Source organism: Rousettus aegyptiacus, unplaced genomic scaffold (assembly GCF_014176215.1).
Source record: "Rousettus aegyptiacus isolate mRouAeg1 unplaced genomic scaffold, mRouAeg1.p scaffold_m13_p_4, whole genome shotgun sequence".
Classification (NCBI taxonomy): Eukaryota; Metazoa; Chordata; class Mammalia; order Chiroptera; family Pteropodidae; genus Rousettus; species Rousettus aegyptiacus.
The window spans coordinates 22,381,386-22,395,000 of NW_023416307.1; the positions used below are offsets into that span (position 1 = coordinate 22,381,386).

The 13,615-nt window shown below is 32.7% G+C and overlaps 1 protein-coding gene across 2 annotated transcripts in view; it reads left to right on the forward strand.

The window, feature by feature from the left end:
- RSRC1 (arginine and serine rich coiled-coil 1) overlaps window positions 1-13,615 on the forward strand; it is a 349,184-nt gene that overhangs the window by 157,261 nt on the left and 178,308 nt on the right. For both annotated transcript variants that reach the window (XM_016148824.2, XM_036219171.1), the window contains exon 5: window positions 4,236-4,272. In XM_016148824.2, coding sequence (XP_016004310.1) covers window positions 4,236-4,272 — 37 coding nt within the window. The remainder of the gene's footprint in view (window positions 1-4,235; window positions 4,273-13,615) is intronic.

The window sequence follows — 13,615 nt, forward strand, 5'->3', positions numbered from 1 at the left end:
ACTTCTTCCTGAATTTATTTCTCTTCTTACTGCGTTATATTCCCCAGAAATTCTTTCAAATAATGTTTTTGTGTGGTGAATTTCCTGAGACTTCGTATGCTAAAATTTCTTTTTCTTTCCATTTAAATAAATTTATTAGTTGTGTATAAATTCTAGGTTCACGGTCCTTTTAACACTTTATCTTGGAAGTTAATACTTTATTATCCAGCATTAGTTCTGAGAAGTCTGATGTCAGTGTTATTCTTCCTCTGTAAAGGGGTATGCATTTTTTTTCTGGAAGCTTTTAGACTTTTATCTTGATCTATAATAGTCTTAATTATCCTTATATTATGTTTTGCTGTGGATTTTTCCTTAACCTGTTCACTGCTCTGTGCACTTTCAATGTAAGATTTGAATATTTCTATATCTGGGAAATTTTTGCCATTATTTCTTCAAATATTTCTATTTTGTCTTTGCCTTCCTTCTAGAATTCCCGTTACATAGACAGTCTCACTTCTACTCCTGCTCCTCATTTTATCCCTTGTTGGTTCTGTTTTTTCACCGCTTTCCTGTGCCTTCCAGGAGAGTTCTTCTACCCAGCGTTCCAGCTTACTAATTCATTCTCTGTCTGTAGCTATTGTGCTTTCAGTTCATTCTCTGAGTTCTTTATTTCAAACGATTGTATTTTTAATACCCGCTATCTCATATCGATTTTTTTATAACTGTTTTTTTATATTTAATTTCAAAAAATCTTCTCTTTGAAGATGTTATTATGCTTATATTATATTCTTGCTCAGTCTATTCTGTTTTCTGTGGATGAAGTTGCACTGTTTGTTGTTTTTTCCAATCCTGTGCTTACATACTTCAGAGGTCTTAAAATTTTTCTTGTGAACTTCTCTTTTACTTCCTGCAGTATTTAGCTGTCTTGGCTAGTAATTTTAATCTAAGGAGAGGGGTAAAAGTCTAGGCTCTGGCTGGTGCTCCTCCAGATTAATTTAAAAACTGGAGTACAAAGCCTCTAGTGTTCTACTTTGGCCTTAGTCAGCCACTTTTTCCATCATGTCTTCCTACTTCATCAAAAACAACACAAAATGAAACAAAGCAAAACAACCACCCACCAAACACATACACATAGCTCCTAATACTACTATTCCAAACAACCACTCACTGTTGCAATTGCTTTGTTCTTTGTGCAGTATGGAGTGGGGCCAGGTAGGACCACTCTGAGACCTGAGCTGGTTGCCACTGACTCTCCACCACTGTCCTGATGGTTAGATGTCAGAGCCTTATTAATTGAATTCATACTTTGATTCAAGCACTATATTGGGTGCTGGATTATAAAAATTTTAAAGATGCAGTCCATATCTTTGAGAAGTTTACATTTTAGCAATGTCAGTGGGCAAGTAAATAGGTATTTATAATAAAGTGTAATAAATTCTGTAATGGGAACACATGGGAAGAGTTCACTACTTCATTTGTGAGGAAGGGGGTTTCCTCAGTGAAGGTATAGTTTAGACTGAGTACTGAAGGGTTGTTTGTTTGTTTAAGATAGTTGAGGAGGGTTATAAGCTGGGAGAAAAGGAGCATTTCTGGTAGAGCAAGTAAGTTTGTGAACCCAAGTTAGTAGTTTGTTATTGCTGTTCCTGTCACGTTCCATGTGATGTAGCTTTGGAAAAATAACAGAAGGAAGTATAGTAGGTTATTATGGATTTTAAGAAGGGAATTGACATGGTTAAGCTTACATTTTAGAAAGACCTTGCTGTATTATGGAGAATGAATTGACATGAAGTAAGGCAGGAGCCATTGTTACCCATTTAAAGGCTTTATAGTAACCTGGGAGAAAAAAGATGAGGCCAGTAATGTCCTAGATTAGTGGGAGAGAAAAGAAAAGGCCTAAAGTAAGATAATAGCTGTGAAGATAGAAAAAAGTGGTTAAATCTAAATGAATTAAGGATATTGGAGAGCCAAGACCTTGTGGTTGAGTACGTTCCTTTACATTTGGTAGTGAAGGAAAGGGTGTGTATCAGGAATTATGCCTAGCTTTCTTTCAGACAAATTGTTCTAAAGGCATATTTCTTAAATATCATTTAATTTAAAGAATCACTTGGAAATAAAGCAAAGCAGTAGCTGGCCAACCTTTTCTTCTTCCTTTCGTTTTAAAGAACAGTTTCTTATCTTTGATTCCAAAATGCCCTTATAGCTCTTGTCCATCCCACTTTGTTTGACATCCATATGTTTCTTTCAAATTTCTTAGTGGGCATGATGGTGAGATGCTGCTTCAGGCCCTGCTGTCAGTGTCATATGACATACAGTGCATATAACTTGGTACCTTTCTAAAATCTAAAATACTCTAATGAAGCATGTCTAGCCCCAGTAATTTCAGATAATAAATTATATGGACTTTTATTTTGAATCTGAACATTTTTGTTCTTTTATATTGCATTATCATTTTCTAATAAGAACCATTATGTGACAGTGTAGCAATGGGGGAAAATGAAGTGGCTTTGTAATATATAGCCCAAACTCCCAAGGTAGATTACCGAGTGAAGGTACAAAACACTGTGTGTGGTATGCTTCTGTTTGTATTTAACAAACAAACAAACAAACAAGAAAAATACACACATACACACACAAATAAAATATCTTTAGAAGGACAAAGAGCTCATATCAGTGATTGAGAACTAGGAATCAATGATAGACTTAATTTCATTGTAGTACAAACACACACACACACACACACACACACACACACACTTCACTGTCAGGTGATTCACTATATACATTATTCTTTTTGTTTAGATTTTATATTCGCAAATGCCCATATGAGAATGTTCTTGTGATCCATTTGACTTCCAGCTCCAATAAATGAATTAATTCTGTAATAATAAAGTTAAAAATAATTATTTATGTGGCTATTAGCCTTCTCTTGTTACAGTTTATTTTTATCATTTGTCATTAGGACTGCATCTAGAGAACAAGTTTCAGAAATCCTTAAATTTTTAAATGTTGAATACATAGTATTGCTAAGATTGCCAGAAGCAGTAAGTAGAGAAGAGAATGGCTAAAGATGAGTGCTTTGCTAATCATTAGACGTTGGAATTTATTCCCAGTATGCCAGACTGGGCAGTAAGAGCAAAGGTTGGAAGCCATGAGTTTAGTTTGAGCAGCGAATTTTAAGGGAGAAAAAAAATAGGGAAATTTGGAAAGATAGTGTAGCAAGACAAAGAAAACAGATAAGCATATTTTTGGCAAAGACTATTGAAGACAGAAATTGAGGGAAAAGAAATAAATTTGGGACCCCTTCAGAGACAGAAAGAGGTATGGGGAAAAGATTAAATATCATGAATGCAATACTGTCGTTGGTTGTTGGCTTTCCATAATTATTTTCTGTAATGTAGTAGAAGTATAATTTCTATGTTAAATAAAGCTTGGTATTTATGATGAAATTTTAAACACTACTTGGTCAGAGTAATAAAAGTTAAAGTCCATTTGTCACTAGTAAATTAGTATAGAATGAAATCAGGATTTAAAAAATCCAAATATTTGTCTCATTTCACCAAATGTGTATTTATATTTGCTCCTTGCATAGTTATTATTTTTAGTCTATCAGCAACGTTCTGCTTACAGTGAAGAGCAAGAAATTAAATACCTATTATATAGTGATACTTGATATTTGTGTTTTCTTTGGTGAGAGATATATATATTTTAATATTACAACAGTCTTTGGTCCTGATTTGTACTGTGCCCTAAGTTATTAAAATTAATGTCAGGGAAAATTTGTTAAAATTTAGTTATTTAGCTATGAACTCACAAACATATTCTTTATGTGCATATTCTTTATATAAAAATATGACCATTGATGGCTAGGTATTTGATAAAGCTAATATACTAAAATGTCAGTTATAGAACCTAGATGGTAGATAGAATTTGTATGTTTGAATATTTTCATAATAAATGTTGGAAAAATATAAACTAATTAAAAAGCTAATATGAAGTAAACATATGTGAACTGACTTTGAGAAATCTGAAACATTCTATCAGTGGAATACCAATTAAGTGATAATACTATTAGATACATAAATAAATGATCTCTTCCCATTTGATGGAAATTGTTTTGTCCTTAAAAACATTGTTATATGAGCATTAGTAAAGATATATGAAAACATTCTAAGGGTTTATAAAACAGTTTTTAGGTAAACAAATTATAGCAGACAAGGGTTTAGCAACTATTTAAAACTTTTATTCTTCTATTTTAGGGAATCTGGAAACATCAAAGCTGGATTAGAACATCTGGTAAGTTCTAATTTTCTCTTGAACATTTGCATCATCTTTGATATCTGCATTCTAAATGAACACTTTTGAATGAGCTTTGAATACCTCGTATTGAGAAAGTCAACCATTTCCCAAAGGGTCAGCTTACTGTTATTATGTGAAGGCACTTACATTTTCATTTATCTTATCATTTCAAGGGAATTTAAATTTTTTTAAATTACTTTTTTTTTTTTTTTGATGTAGAGATGAAATAAAATGGATGACAATCCTTGGATTGATGATTGCTTTAATTATAAACAAAAATGTTTGATGTAGAATTTTTGGCATATCTTGATCTGACAAAAACAAGCTTGTGTTTTAAGAAAAACACAATCAAATATTGCATGCATAAATATGGTGTGTTTTAGCAATTTAACGGCTTTGAAAGAAATGCACGGCTTTGTTTTTCCTAATGTCTTTGCATTATGAATAATGCATTGGTTTAAACTATATTCAGTTTAGAATATAAAATAATTGAGATGCAAAATTTCAGGTTTAAGTAAACATTTTTAGAGCATCAGTGAAATTCAGACTGACTTATTAAAATCTGTCCATTGATCAAAAAATTGGAAAAAACTATTGTATTGTAACAGGCCCAAAATTCATTACCTTACCACATTGAGTGTTCATTACAACATTAAATAGTTCATTTAAACAGAGCATTATAAAGTCATGCTCTGGTTTCTGGTCAAATCTAAATGTTGAATAATTAATGAGAGATTCTTTTGTAAATACAATCCAAGTACTTTTTAAATGCGAGATCTCATTCGTACGTATATCATATTGTAGCTTTGTTAACTATTAATGTGCTTTTGTTCTCCCACAAAAGCAAACAGTAGCAAGAGGCATCTTCATTTTGACTTAAATTACTTTTAGAATTTTAAGGGATTTTTGGTTTTCCTTTCAAAAGGAAACTGAGGAAACCTAGACTTAAAAAAAAAAGATTCTAAAAATTGTTGATAATTATTAAAAAGCAAGATATAATAACCTTGTTAGAAAATTTGAACTATATATTTGTCCAGATAAGAAGTAAATAAATAACATTTTGTTCTTATTATTAAAAATTAATTCCTGAATCTATATTTATCACTTCATAATGGCACATATATTTAGGACATATGTATATCAGAATAAAAATGTTAATCTAAGACATCCAGTTTCAGTATCAATTGGGGGTTTATAATAAGGAAGAACACCTACCAGAGAGCTGAAATGAGCTGTTTTTTATACTTCTCTTATAAGTTATTATGAATTAGAAAGACTTCATATCTATTTGGTTCATGTTCCTCTGTAAATACTAGTTGGATTTTCTTTTTAGTTTAAATTTAATATTTTTTAAACTTACTAGTATGAACTCATTTCCAGTGACTGTTTTATCATTTATTCTCTGTTCATAATCTTACGTAGCAGTAGTTTCTGACTATGCCTTGGGCCGCCAGGAAGGCTCCCCAAAGCAGGTGGCACTTCAGACTTCCACTGCCCACTTTGACCAGCATAGTTCCACTTTTAGTTATTTTGTATATTTTTAAATTTTTAAAATAAGATTTCATCTGAAAAAAGAGTTCTACTAAATATTAAAAAATCTTTGATGAAACATAGCTACTAATTAAAATCAGGAATAGTTGTTTGTTAATTATACTTTTATGTTCTTGAACATAAATCATATTTCATCTGGATCATACATATACAACAAATGTATTTCAAAGATAATGCATTTTAGGAATGAGAGAGCATGGATAAGTAAAACAAATAGTTCTAAGAGAGGGTAAAGCCAATATAAATTTAAATAAGTTGAGGAAAATGACATGCGCAGCATGTTACACTTGCCAAAAGGACACATACGTAGCGACACTTTGTACTCTGTTTATGGCCTCTTCTTGGTGTATAGTTATGTGTAACACTAGAAAAGAGAAAGCAGGTGTGGATGTAGAGAGGAAAGAGTGGCATAGGTGGTCTATGTTCCCCTGGAACCTCCTCAAGGCCTGATTTCATTTATTTGTCATAATACTTCAAGCCCTTGATTCGCTTTTGTTCTATCATTCCTTTCTTTCTATGTTGCCAGCTTTTTCAGGGGAAGTGTCTAGCATGTTATTCTTAGCTTAAATTTTTATAACATACTGCCCAGTACCATTTTATTTTTCTTTTCACAAACATGTCTACTACCCATAAAGCCTATGTTTGTTTAAAGTTCTAGACAGAGCCTGTGAAGGTTGGTGCCCCGCCATCCACTGATGCTTCTCGCTTGATAATTGCAAAATGGAGATTTTCTAACTCTTTCAGTCACCCCATATTTAGCAGCCAGCATTCTACTGTAAGGAAGAGCCTACCCTTCTTTCTTATTTATCTGTTTATTTATTTTGAGCAAGGACTCATGGATTTTTGTTTTATTAAATAAGTTATTATTACTTTCCTTATTTATTTTGATGCTCAAGTTTTCCCAGACTTGTTTAAAGAATATCCTTCCAAGACGGCTTCTGGGTCCTTTTGACATACTCCACCTTTTTTTCTTTTTTAAGTGTGTCCTGACATTATGGTATAACTGTATGTTCCAGGTTCTTCTTATACCTTCCCTGTCCTAATCCTGGAATCAGCCATTTCTTCAAATTACCATAACATTTCATTTTAGAAGAAAATAGTATTTAGAAGTCAAGGTCTAGGTATGTGATGTGCTCTTTGTCTCTGAGATTTCATCACTTCTATGACATTTCAGTCTTAGATAAATAGGTAGATAGGTTAATTAGATATTTTAAAGAAATTATGAGTCATAATTATACCTCCAATTTAAGTCCAAAGCACAGAATTCTTTCTTGTCCTCTCCTATTTCATATTTGTATTTCCCTTTATTCAAAGTGAGAACCCTGACTCCTAACAACACCAATACATTTACCCATTTGCTTAGTCACATTTTATATACATACATACATACACACATATGTAAAATGTAAAATGTAAATGTAAAATGTAGTATCAAAATTGCAACAACCTTACCTTGTGAAAAATAAGCCTACTAAAAAAGTTCAGGATTTGAGTTCTTCGCCACTTGAGTATAGTTAGGTTCTTCATTTGAAATATAGTTGCATTCATTTGTTTCTTTTTGCATTCAATTTTAGGTGCCTTTGCCCCCTTTTTTGATATGATTATATTTTTGAGTATCGAATGTTGACATGCTTCTAAAAGGCAAAATATTATATATAATGATGTTCTCAGAGAGGTGTCACTCCCTTCCATTCTAGCTTGTTCTCTTCCTTGTAAGTAGTCAGTTTTATGGACTTCCAGTTTATCTCTCTTGTGCTTCTTTTTATAAAATTAAGCTTACATGCTGGTATGTATTCCTGTTTCCTCTTATTAAAAGTCACATATTGCATAAACATTTTTGTATTTTGCTTTTTTTCATGTAACATTATATCCTGGAGCTCATTCCATAATTACTATATCATTATATTTACTATTTTCTTTCTGTATTTTGCTGTGTTTTCTTTATTAAGGATATGAGATTGTAGCCTACTTTCATGCCTGCCACACTTTAATAGATGCTGGCAGAAGGCATGAGATGCTTTTCAATTCTTTGTTTCTGCAATATTTTTCTTCCATTTGTTTTTACTTTTTGAATATCCAGTTTTAGGGTTTGTTGTTGTTGTTTTTCCAAATGAGTCTTGTCCTTTGTGATTGGTTTGGGAGGATGAATTTTTATCTATTGAAATGTTTTGGTTTGTATTTTCTGTTTACTTATAGTGGCTTTATATGGGGGTGGTTTGATTTTTTGGCTTTCTTTCCCTCCCTTCTCTTTCCCTCTTCCTTTTCCTCTTTCTTTCCCTTCCCCTCTCCCTCCCTTAATTCCTAGACATTTTGTAGACAGGATTCCTAGCTCAAGGGCGTCCTCTTCTGCAGTACAGTGAAGTGCAGTTTCTTTAATGGATAAGGGCTGGCATGTCTATTCCTCTTTAGCCGTTTATTCCTTCTTTCTTCTTTCTTATCATTGCCATGTATTCTATTTATCTGATTTTCTCCCAGAAGCAATGCTTCCTGAGGCTGCCATTTCTGGTCCCAAGTTTCTTCCCTTTAGCTGGTGCTGTACTAAACAGAAATCTGAGACTTATGTTCACTATTTTGGCATTTTAGTGTTGTAGTACTTTGTTATTCTGGGGGATGATTTTTCTTTGTGTTTCCAGTTATGTATTAAAATTACAACTGCTATCAGAGTTGGGGAAGGGTCTGTGGAAAGTTTTACCTCAAAAGAGAAATTTCCTAATGGAAAAAAGTGGAAATCAATGTTGAACAGACCTGAAGTCCTAAGGAGTCCTGCTGTGGGAATCCTGTAGGAATCACCAGCAAATCAAACATCTTAAAGAGCTCAGTGCCCATATTTATTTAAAGACTTAGAGAAAACAAGTGAAAACACTACTTATAATGTTGTGCTTAGATTTTATAATGAACTTAAGGAAGTAATGCTTTTTATTTGCTGAAGAATCATATACAAATTTAAGACCTTTAGGTAGGACCCCACTATATATGTCTGTTAACACAAACTAGTCGAAGGAGTAGAAGTAGATGGTTATTAAGTGGCAATGTTGCTCCTGAATTTTTTTTACTGATGATGCTCTAAAAGTATAGAAAAGAGACTGTAAGTTCTTCTCTGTTATGTCAAAGGGAGCTGACTCCATATTTTTCTACCATCTTATGTTTGTTTATTGTTTTTGTTTTTCATGTAGGAGGAGAGGCGATTTTATTCTAATAAAGCTGATAACAAATTCGATTACCTTAGATCCAGAATCTCAGGCAGAATCAATTCTGGGAAAGAATGCAGGCAATAAAGGGCTGAATGATCCCTGCAGTCTCTCAAAGCTGCAAGACCTTCCTCCCCGAAGCTGCACTCAAGTCCCCATCTTATGTTTTAAAATTCTGGATGATGCAGGGAGTAGAAGCCCTTATTGAACTCCTGAATGAGGATTATGTTTACTCTAGATTTTTTAGTACAGTCAAAGAAGTTTGGTGATATTAACATGCATTTTTATTTTTACAATTATGAAAATGTACGGGAGATAGAACCTTGGTATTTAATTACAACTTTTACTTTAATTGTATTGGCAAACTATAAATATAATGCTATATCATTTCCTCTTGGGAGAGGGATTGCGATTAGAATATACCAGATTGAACTATATGAAAAATTGTCACTTTTTTAGGTCAGAATAGTTCTGCGGGTTGTTTCTGGCCTGAAGGGACTGGTGTGGCCATGCATGCTCCCTTTGGTGGGGAATGATGGGAATTATCCTGATCAGTCTGATGTCTCCAAATCCTCTCTCATTCTCTTTTCTGAAAGTCAAATAATTGGAGGTGGGATGGGTATGGGGCATTGCGATCTAATTCAGTGCTTCACTGTCTTTAATGTGTATATGAGTTGCCTGGGGTTATTGTTTAAACGCAGGTTCTGATTCTTTGGGTCTGTGGTGAGCCTTGAGATTCCGCATTTAGCAAGCTCCTAAGCAAGGCTAATGCTGCTGGTCCAGCCACCATCAGGAAGAAAAGTACATTGAAAGGCATTGCCTTGAAAGACGTGTGTCCAATGAAGAGTGCCTTTTGCTTCTGATAAAAATCTAGATGTTTCTCCCATGTGCAGGTTGAGTATGATTCCGCAACCTGTGAATGTTTGATTGGATGTTTATAAACCCAAAGAGATGGACACTCCATAGATTTACACAGGAGCAAAAAGTCCATCATCTTAATCTGTAAGAGTAACAAAAGGACATTTTTTTCTTCATTTTGTTTCTAGATGTTAAGTTGTATATTTATGGGGTGAAACTGAGTTCCAAGACTAATACTGTGCTCAGCTTTAGGTGTAAAGTTAAATAATTGACAATAAGTCTTTTAGTGAAAAGAATTATAAGTGTTTACAACTTTAAATGGGATTTGCTTTCTATTAATAGTCGAATAGCAAAAGAACTCTGGAGCCGTACCTGTGGGTTTTTTCTCCCCACAGAGGTCTCATTTATGTTTCTTATATTGTATAACATTTGAGAGTGATGACCTACTTGTCCTTGTGGTCAGGCAACACAGTCTAACCATTTTAAGTGTCGAAAAGCAACTGTCATTAATAGCTTGTTTAGCCCATCAGTGGTTAGTAGAATATAGTTGCTGCTTGCCAGAAATGTAGGCAGGCCCATTGCTATTACATACTCATCAATAACACTACGAGTTTTAATAAAAGCCCTTTCCTCTTTGTTTTAGGTTATTTTGCATAGAACTTACAAATAAAAGTGCTATATTCCAGTTTACAGACTAATCATTTTATTTAACATGAGCATAAACACAGTTAATGTATTATTGTCATACTTTTCTGGATTCGGTTAACATACAACATGAACTATATAAAATGCAAAGAGAGGTTACAAACCTATTCTAAAGCCATCCATCTTTCATCTGTTGCATTTTTAAATGCCTTGTTTTATTTTACTATCTCTCCACTATGTTCAGAAAAAAATGTTTTTGACATTTGTCCAAATGAGTTTGAGGATATAATTATTTCAGAATGCACTGATGTTATTCATATACTCTATATATTTATAAAACACTGAAGAAAAATGTTCATTACCTCATATACTATTTGACTTCAACATAACAGATCCATCTCCTCCCAACATTTTAATTTATTTTTCTCACCTAAGCCAATATATATTTGAGGTTTAGGGTAAATGTGCATATTAAAACAGACACTTTCCTCAAACTGTGATCCTTAGATAAAACAGCATGAAGTTTTTCTTCTTTCTGGAAGCTTGGTTTCATATATCTTTCTCTCTTTTCTTTTAACAAACAAGTGTGTCCTACGAATATGTGCAAATTAAAATACCTTTAATGTGGATTAAATGTTAATGTCATATTGCTGTCATGATTTCTTGGGCCATTTGCAGGTCTTAAGTCTGGGGGCTGGCTCACATTCCAGTTAGAAACTCAGTGATACATTTCTGACACTTTTTGATCAGTTATAAATTTATTAAAAATTGCTTCTGCAATGAATCATTAATAATTATCCAGTTATCCAAACAGCCTGAATGTGGGCTCCTTTTCTATATCCCTCCATTCCCTCTCTTCCAAAGAAAAGTCTGTCTGTTGCATTTTTAAGACATAGTGATCTTAGAAGCAAATGATATAACCAGTTAGCTTTAAAAAAAACAAACAAATAACAAGGTATGACGTAATTTTCATGATACTACTAGTAGCTTCAAATTTATGTTTATTTTAGATAAAGTTTCTGACTGTTATGCACATGTGCTTATTAAAGCTTTATAAAGTGAAACTAAATATTCTAAATGTATTAAATAACCCCCATTCTCTATTACTTAGAAGTCTGAAGGACAAACCTTTTTGAAACTACCAGAGTAATTGAATAATGTATTCTTATATATTTTTTGTATTATTGCTCAGGACGCTGTAGGTTATGCTTCATTGCAGGGAATCCCACAGACACATGGTAGTTATTCATGGCTTTCTCAGAATCTAATGTCTGTAACTGCAGAGAGAGAACTAGCAGCAGACGTAACAGGGTTTCTTTCTATTTCTCCAGTCAAAGTATTAGGAGTTAAGATGGAAAATGCCTTTGCCACAACGGTATCTTTGGCCACACTCATTACTATTTGCCCCAGAATCATAGCATCTGTATTTAATTTTAACATACACATACTGTTTATTTTAGGAAGAGCACAGCACGAGTCAGGAGAACGTGATTTTACTGTGTGACTTCTGGCAATACACACAACCTCTCTGTTTCACTTCCATTGTCTCCTATTCATAGGGTGTTTAAACAGTGTGTGAAAATTTAGAAGCATACAATTTCCTACAAGTGTGTCATTATTATTATAGAGATAGGGAGAAAAAAAACATTGACTGTTCCAAGTATGTAAGTAACTTCAGATTGCTAAAAACAATATCCCAATTCTAATATACTCACAGTGAGCTGTGAGAAAATTTTGTCCTTTATCTGCTCACATCCTCTTAATTTAAAAAATATCATTATATACTTAAAAAAATTATAAAGTAATAGATGTTCATTGTAATAGGTCAAAAACATATATATATATAAATGAATATATCTTGTCATCAATCTACTATTCATATTTTAATACCTATTTTTATATGTACTTTTCTCTAGTCCCAGACATACATATGCATATGTTACTTAGCTTTTTAAAATAATAATAGAATCATACCATGTATGGTAAATTGCACTTTTTATTTGTTAACAAATAAAAAGTGTGCATATATACACACGTGAATCTGATTTTTGCTGGAAATCTCAAAATAATGTAAGTTAATACTGTTACCATTTTATTTAAAGCACATATTGGGGAAGTTTGAGGACTACATATTTTGTGCAGATTTAGCTTTATTTCCATTTTTGGTTACCTCAATGATAGTGTATTAAAGAACAGGAGTATATGAAATTTACAGTGATCAATAGAGGAAGGAATGAGTTACTTTATTAAAGAAAATCCTATTTGATATTTGTAAAAAAAATAAAGGTAATTAGATAAGAAAAGGAATATGTAATATATTTAAATATTTTTCAAGTTTAGTATATACTAGTATTTTAAATTTGAAATTTTGGTGTAACTAAAACATATTTATTACAGTGTTCAATCTTGGTACTTGGCATATCATTATGATAATTTATTTTCTTGTTGACTCTACCTTTTAACTAAATATTCACCTTTGTATCTTCAGTATCTACTCTCACAAATATTAAATATTTATTGACTTTTTTTGAAATTGAAAGTCAAGTAAATTGATATGCTGTTTAGAAAAGTTATCACTTTTTATTTGTTAAGGGAGAGGCATTCAGTTTATTTTCAAAGTCCTTTGTGCCCAGTGGAGTGAATGATAAAAACTAGATGCTGAAAGCTTGAGCTTACAGTGGAAATCATTAGTGATTTTTCTTCCATGACCTAGTTTTAGATACAATTATTTAACTGAGCATGTATGAATATTATTGCCCAGGAAAAATTATTTTTCCTTATTGTTTTTATTGGGAAAGTCAGCAGAGTGCTGGAAAAATACTGGGTTAGAATTGGATAACTGGTTCTAAGCCCTAGGGCTTAACCTTTAGAGGATTCAGTTTGTTCATATATAAAGTAAGGAGTATGAACTAGATGATATCAAAGGCTCTTTCTATACAGCTCTATGAAAGAAAAATATTCATATGCTTGGTATATAAAATCTTATATTTTGGATATAGTCAGTAATATTTTAATAACTGCATGTCAGATGTGTACTAGACTTATCAAGGTGATCACTTCAAAAGGTATATAGATGTCTAATCAGTGTGTTGTGCACC